A 7,951-nucleotide genomic window follows, 5' to 3' on the forward strand; every position below is an offset into this window, starting at 1 on the left:
TTTACTATTTTTCCCTTTTACATTTTGATAGATTAAAAAAAATGGTTTTTAGTTAGAATTGGTTAGCATATCTGCCAGTCGTCTTAGAAAATATCGATTTAAAATTTTACCTTTGTCTCTGTCTCATCCAGGGAAGTGCCAGACACAGCCTCAGAATGTGACTCCTTAAATTCTTCCATTGGAAGGAAACAGTCTCCTCCTTCGAGCCTTGAGATATACCAAACATTGTCTCCTCGAAAGATCTCGAGAGATGAGCTCTCCCTAGAGGATTCGTCCCGAGGAGATTCACCCATAACTGCAGATATCTCGCGGGGTTCTCCTGATTGTGTAGGTCTGACAGAAACGAAGAGTATGATCTTCAGTCCTGCCAGCAAAGTGTACAATGGCATCTTGGAGAAATCCTGTAGCATGAACCATCTTTCTAGTGGCATCCCGGTGCCTAAACCTCGCCACACATCCTGCTCCTCGGCCGGCAACGACAGTAAAGCAGTTCAGGAAGCCCCACACGTCACCAGGATAAGCAGCATCCCACATGATCTTTGTCATAATGGAGAGAAAAGCAAAAAGCCATCAAAAATTAAAAGCCTTTTTAAGAAGAAATCTAAGTGAACTGGCTGACTTGATGGAATTCATTCAAGTGGCATCTTTAAACTTTAATCTCCCATCCTCCAATTCCCCTTTTTTGTTTTAATTTTAGGAATGTAACTCCATTGGGGCTTTCCAGACTGGATGCCATAGTGGAATGTCCTAAGGGCAACTGTCTACTGTCTGCTTATTTAAATGACTATATAATCAATTCGTCAAGCCAGTTATTGCTGAAAAATCATTAAGTGATGAGACAGTTTACAGTCATTTCTGCCTATTTATTTCTGCTTTGTTACTCGTGATGTATATACAACATTTTGTTGAAAGCCACTATGGACTTACAAGCTTTAATGGACTAGTAAGCCAGCATGGGCTTGCAAAAATTTCTTGTTTACCACACCATCTTCTTATCTTTCCACAGAGCTATTTACATCCTGGACTATAAATGACTTAAAGTAAAATTAATTGCACTACCGTTTTCCAGACTGGAAAAAAAAATCTCTGCAAGTGAAACTGTATAGAGTTTATAAAATGACTATGGATAGGGGACTGTTTTCACTTTTAGATCAAATGGGTTTTTAAGTAGAACCTAGGGTTTCTAATTGACTTGATTTCTGGAAATGAAAACCCACGCTTTTATTATGGGAAGCTTCTTTAAATGCATTTAATATTATAAAGTTCCAAGTCCTGCTGTAAAGATCATGTTGTTTCGTTTTTCCCAGGGCTTTCACTGTGATTTACTGCATTGCAGGCTGTATGATAAAATATAAATAATTTAAGGAGAGAAGGCTCTTGATTCCTTACGCACGTGGAAGAGTTAAAACTTGATCGAAGGACTTACATTCACAAGCTTAACCTGAGGTCGGGGACGTGGGGATTCAGGCACTTGTTTACAGACTTTGAATAACAGCAAAGAAGTTATGGTTTGTGAAGAATTTGTACTGTGGAAAAGATAATAAATTGGAGACATATATTGTGTGGGACTGTGTTGATTTTTGTTGATGACACTCCACTAAAAACACTATACATTTTCTGGAGAGCTGAGTAAGCTGTTCTGTTGCTTAATTGCACTATAAGAAATAGTGATGTTTTGGAAGTTGTCAACAAATTTCTTTCCATTTTATATTGTTTGTCATATTTTTATGTAGTTTGAAATGTTTAAATGTTCTAATATCAAGATTAACAAATATAAATTTATGGTGCATTTAGATTGTGTTGTATTAATTTGTAAAGCCTGGGGTTCCTTAAACCGCTAGGTTATAAGGGTAGCTTTAACTGTGAAGTTTGTCACATAGAGCGCCAAAGTACATTAACACGGGGAGTTTTTGCCTAAACTACTTCTAAAAATTCAGTCATAAGTGCTCTGGTTAATGCAGTGTGAATGGACATCTGGGTGAACAGTGGATACGTATTAGCTAGAGTGGTTTTTCAGCAGTATGGCTAAAATCCGTAATGTCCAACCATGTCCTGCTTAGATGAAAATGCTGATTGGTAGGAAGTTTATTTTGAGGTATGCTTCAAAGAAATATTTTTATGAAGAATATGAACCATTTCCTGAAGTCTTCTGAAAATTGTGGTGGTTTATTCTCTTTAGTACTGTTGTTAAAAACTGAAGGTCTTGAATGATACTTATATACACAGATATTTATATATTTAAGAGACAGTGCTGTAAAGGCAAACGTTGATTAACTGAAACACACATAGTGTTTTGGACTAATCAGAAGGTAAGATTATCCGAAAGGTCAGGAGTTGAGGAATAATGGCACTGAAGCTGTTTGGGGAAGTGGCAGGGGTGGTGGTCATGTGCCTAAAGCATTGAAAAGCATTCTGGAAAGTTTCTTCAGGGTGAAGGTAATATCTTTATCTTCTTTCTCCTTCTTACAACCAGACAGTTCTTTCCTTTGGAAATTGGAGAAAGGGTGAGAACCGTGTAGTTCCATAGGTAGGAGAGGTAAAAGCTGCTGGGGCAGGGAGTGGGGTGAGAAGAGGAATGGCTCTAGGGGACCCCCAGCAAGGCCCCGCTCCCTTTTGAAGGTTAGAAGGAAATTCTGGGTCAGAACCTCTGATCCTGGCCCGTGGGCTCTGGGGTGGAAGAGGCTGGCCTAAGTACAGTGTGGGTTGTCTTAGGGAACGCGTGGTTTGTGCAAAATTTCGTGTTCTTCTTTATAAACAAATTCAACCAAGGGATTTTTACTGCTTCCATGTTGCCTGCAGTACTTGCTTGGTGTTAGTTCAGTGCTCCCCTGTCTCTTTGTAAATTCAACAGAATAATCGAGTTGTAGAAAGCCACAATCATTTCTATATTACTTCATTTACACGTGAAGAGTTAGGCATTAATGTCAGTTTTTCAAATTACCCATTTGTTACTGTATTAATCTTATAAAACTGGTGTTTTTCTGGTTTAGAAAAGTAGTAATACCCTCCTTGCACAAAACAATTCATGATACAAAAATATAAAGAGGAAAAACAACAGCAAGTGGGTTAAATTCTACTGCCCCAAATAACTATTTTTGATATTTTGGTTTGTTTCCTGCTAGATCATTTTCTCTATGTTGATATATTTATATATGTTACATGATTGAAAACATGCTATATGTAGCATGCTTTTCTCTTAATATAAGCATTTCTCAAACATCATTAAAAACTCTTCATGAACGTTTTAGTGACTATAATCTGCCATTGCATGGCATTACCAGAGTCTTTTAAATCATTCTTTTATTATTAATCATTAGGCTGTTTCTGATTTCTGATACGTAAAATACTAGGATCTAACAATTATTGAGCACTTTGTATGTTCTAGGCACAGTTCTAAACTCGAATATATATTCTCATATAATCTTTACACCCACCTTCTAAGGTTGGTACTGGTTTTTGTTTTGTTTTTTTTAATCATTTTAACTGATGAGGAAACTGAGCCCAGAAAATTAATAATTTGCTGATGGTCACATAGCTAGTAAGTGGTAGTGTCAACTTCTAAGTCATACCTACCACATATATTCTAATCAACATTTTGATTCCTTAGAATATCTATTTTTAGAAGTGTATAGGAAAGCCTAAAGACAATTTATATGTATGTATATGTACACACCCCTAGTTTTATGTATATACCTTGAGTGTGACTATTTTTAAGGTTTCTTATGCATATAGTCATGTTTATAACCCACCAATACTGGAGTGTATGAGTGCCCTTTTACTTCACACTGTCACTTCTGAACTACCATTTGGTTAAAACTTTGCTAACTTAATTGGTGAATAATGTCTAGTATGGTTGGAAAGTTTTTTCATATTATGTATTTTTCATTTCAGTGAATTGTCTGTTCATGTCTTTTGCCCATTAAGTTCCTGGGGTCCTAGTGTTTTTTGTCTTTCAAATGTAGCTATTCTTGTATTCTTCAATTACCAACTAAAACAGTGATTTTTTAAAATTATATTTGTATTTTCCATGTTTATTTTTAAAAGCAAGCAAAAAGAAACCTACATATAAGGTTTAGTCTTACTGATCTCCTGTTTTTAGATCTTGAATGTTTTTTCCCAAAAAATCACAGGTAAGAGAATATTAGAATCTCATCCAGCAATTATTTAATAGCCTATCATGTAGCAAGCATCACGATCATCAGCTCTGCAGGTGCAGAGAACTGATGTCACCGGTACCTCCCGTAAAGGAACTCCTCGGTATCTAACAGGGGAGACAGATCCAACAAAAATCCTTGTAATTAAGGGCAATGATAGAACTGTAAACCGTATGTTGGGTAGATGGGAGCTAATGGGGAAGGAGCTCTATAGCCCAAAAGTGTTAAATCAAGGACAATGTAGTGGTGCTAATTGGCTGAGGACGTGGAGAGGTTTGCTATGGCTGAAACATACAGGCCGAAGGGCAAGTCAGTTTTAGGACTTCTACTAACTAGTAGTCTAGTTCCAGCAAATGAGCTTGCAGTTGCTGAGGTCCAGCCAGACACTTTATAATAGCTGGGAGGGTGCGCGTCCTGGGGTCTGTTTATCAGAGAGAAACACAGCATTTGAGCAATCTCGTGTAAGCCCTGATCGTGCTGATAAGTTTCCTTCCGCACATCCCAGCCCTAAAAACAAGGCAGTCTTTGTTGACAGACGTTCTCCTTCAGATTTACCCAGGTAGGCCAGATCCTATCTTGAGCCCATTGGCTCCAGACCAACCTTCAGGGTTCTACCTCAGTCCCGTGATTGGGCTTTCCTGAGGTTATTTACAGGTCTCTGCAGTGGCTCTCAAAGGAGCCGGTCTCTGGCAAGGTTTGTTGTAGGCCCGGGTAGGACATGGCTGGGAGGCCTCAGTCCAGATCTTGATTGCTTACCAGGGTGAAGGCAGTGAGACCATGCCCAGGATCGTTGCAGGAGTTAAAGAATTTTATCTGCCAGATTCTCCGTTGTCCCGACGTTTCCGTTTTCTTGCTGGATATGCTGCGATGACTGCGTCAGCCTCCAAAAGCGGTAGAGAGCAACGAGTTCCGGGTAAAGCAGACGGTGTGGCTCCCCCTCGTGAGAGCAGTGCTGCACTTTGTCCCAGGGACACACCATCCCACATCTCCAGCCCTCGGAGCAGCAGCACAGCTTCCCTTTCTGCTTCCCACTCTCTTCCCGGGTTGCCCTGGCAGTTTCCAGTTCCCTGCAGAAGTCAGGCTCTAGGAGGTCTTAAGGTCAAAATGGTTCTTTATCTCTTGCTTCAGATTGCCACATTTTAGGGTCTTTTTTCTTAATGGAAGTGTAACTGGCATACAATGTCCTGTTAGTTCCAGGTTGTATGGGATAGTGATTCAGTGTTTGTATACATCACAAAGTGAGCCCCACGACAAATAGAGTAACCGTCTGTCCTCATACAAAGTTATTACAGTATTATTGACTATTGTCGCCACGTGGTCCATTACATCCCATGACTTACTTTATAACTGGAAGTCTTTACCCCTTAATAACCTTCATCTATTTAGCCTACCCCCTAAGTTCTCTTTACTTATTATAACGGACGGTTTGTTTTCTGTATCCGTGAGTTTGAGTCTGTTTTTTTTTGTTGTTGTTGTTCATTTGTTTTTTAGATTCCACGTATGAGTGAAATTGTAGGCTACTTGTCTTTCTCTGGCATATTTCACTTAACATAATGCCCTCTAGGTTCATTCATGTTGCAAATGGAGAGATTTTATCTTTTTTAATGGCTAAGATTTTGTTATTATATATACACACACATATATGTATATATACACACACCACATCTTTATTCACTTTTTCGTTAGGCACTTGAGCTAATTCCGTATACTGGTTATTGTAAATAATGCTGCGGTGACCATAGGGGTGCATGTAACTCTTTGGATTAGTGCTTTGTTGTCTTTGGAAATACTCAGAAGTGGAATTGCTGGAATGAATGATGTAATTTTAATTTTTTTGAGGAATTTTTACCAATTTCCATTTTCACCAACAGTGTTATGGGGGTTCCCTTTTCTCCCCACATCCTCGCCAATACTTGTTATTTATTTTTAAAATAGTTAATCTGACAGGTATGAGTTGATAGCTCCTTGCAGTTTTATTTCGCATTTCTCTAATGATTTCGTGGAGCATCTTTTCGAATACCTGTTGGCTATCTGTGTGTCTTCTTTGGAAAAGATGTCTATTCAGCTCATTTTTTAATTGAGTTGTTTATTTGATAGTATGTTGTGTAAGTTCCTTATATAGTTTGGATATTAATCCCTTATGGGCTATATGATTTTCAAATACCTTCTCCCACTTAGTAGAGTGCCTTTTGTTTTGCTCATGGTTTCCTCTGCTGTGCTAAAGCTTCCACATTTTAGTTGCAAATAATTGTGGGACATAGCAGCCACCCTAATACTGCTATTCTGTTAGGAATATCGTGTGTTGATTTCTTAAGTACAACCTCTATAATCCGAGCATTGTGGTTCCAAAAAATCCACATGAGCTAATTCCCCATTTGTGAGAATGTCAACTGCTGAAATACTCATTAAGACCTCTGATCCCTGAGCGGCGGTAGCACCAGATTCTAGGGAGATTGGATGCCACCACTTAGGAAAAGGAAAGGAAAAAGTAAGAATATGGCTTGGTTTGGTTTTGAAATACCAGCTATTCAAGTTTGACTCTCCTTGAAAAGACTTTCTATTGATGCTCAAGATGTACATCTGTAGCCAGAAAGCAGCATGATAAGAAGTTAAAAGAAAGGCGGATTGGAGAGGATAAAATGAAGCCTGGATGTCACCAGAGGTTGCATTTTACCTTTAAAGGTCAGAAAAAACCTGCAAATAGGACTAAGCATAGGACCTTAGGAAAGGAGGGTTCATCGGGAGGGAAAGGATGCATTTACCGTCAAATCCCCAAATCTTGTTCATTTCATCCCTGAACGTCTCTGCTGATGCCCCTGTCTACCGCCCTGGGGCCTTGTGTCCTTCGTTTCTAAGCTTATTCGCTCGCACAAGCTAACTGAGCCAGCCTCACCCTCTTTCATCCTCCTGTTGGTGAGCTAAGCCATACAATGGATTCTCTCTGATTACAGTCTTTCTCTGCCTTTCCATCGCCTGTAGGATAAAATACAAACTTAGCAGACTAGCGAAAGACCTTGATGTTCCGGGTCCCGCTTATCCTGCCAGCCTCGGGGCTTGCCATCGTGCACACAACCTAACCAGTTATGCAGAACTGCATGCGGTTTCCAGAAAGAGGCTGCTTCCCCACCCACCTCCCTGACCGTGCACCTGCTGCTGCTATTGCCTGCAGTGTGTCCTCTCCTTGGGCCGCTAACTCTGCACCTTTAACTCAGCTCGGGTATCTCCAGGAAGTCTCTTCCATTCGTGTCCTCAGTCTGAACGATGTACCACTTGTGTGAATGTCCAGAGCTTTATTGTACACTTGTCATGTCCTATCACTACTACTACCTCTTGGCTTGTTTGCCCAATCAACCTAACTGCTTCAGTGCAGGCAGTCGGCCTTCTCCAGCTCTGACTCTCAAGCACTGGCCCTGTAAGGCACTAAATACATGATGTGCCCGATGAACGAATACACAACAGACATCACTGCTGCCTTCAAGCTTCAGACTGCTAAGGGTATCCGTACGTTTAATGATTAGAAAAACAGTTGCAGACTATTCCCCAACACAAATCAGCATTGTGTGTTGCATCTCCATCGTCTTATATGGAGATTCCAGGGAAGGAAGAGAACAAAAGTGGCACGGAATAACTAGTACTCTTTCTTTTGAAAAAACCTATTTATACAGCTGGGCCCTGAATGATGAGTGAGGTCTGAACAAGCCTGATAGGAGAAACCGATCCTTTTCCTTCCAGGCTCCGTTCAGGTGTGTGCTTTGTACGGGTAGCCTGTCCTGTTTGGAGCTCAGTTCCTCTCCTGA

At 40.0% G+C, this 7,951-nt stretch overlaps 1 protein-coding gene across 2 annotated transcripts in view; it reads left to right on the forward strand.

Annotated features, from left to right (window-relative positions):
• Window positions 1-1,558, forward strand: part of STIM2 (stromal interaction molecule 2) — a 140,522-nt gene extending 138,964 nt beyond the window's left edge. For both annotated transcript variants that reach the window (XM_055326599.1, XM_055326600.1), the window contains exon 13: window positions 132-1,558. In XM_055326599.1, the coding sequence (XP_055182574.1) occupies window positions 132-609 (478 nt within the window). In that variant the 3' untranslated portion in view covers window positions 610-1,558. The remainder of the gene's footprint in view (window positions 1-131) is intronic.
• Window positions 1,559-7,951: the final 6,393 nt, after the last annotated feature.

This window comes from Nyctereutes procyonoides, unplaced genomic scaffold (genome assembly GCF_905146905.1).
Source record: "Nyctereutes procyonoides isolate TBG_1078 unplaced genomic scaffold, NYPRO_anot_genome, whole genome shotgun sequence".
Classification (NCBI taxonomy): domain Eukaryota; kingdom Metazoa; phylum Chordata; class Mammalia; order Carnivora; family Canidae; genus Nyctereutes; species Nyctereutes procyonoides.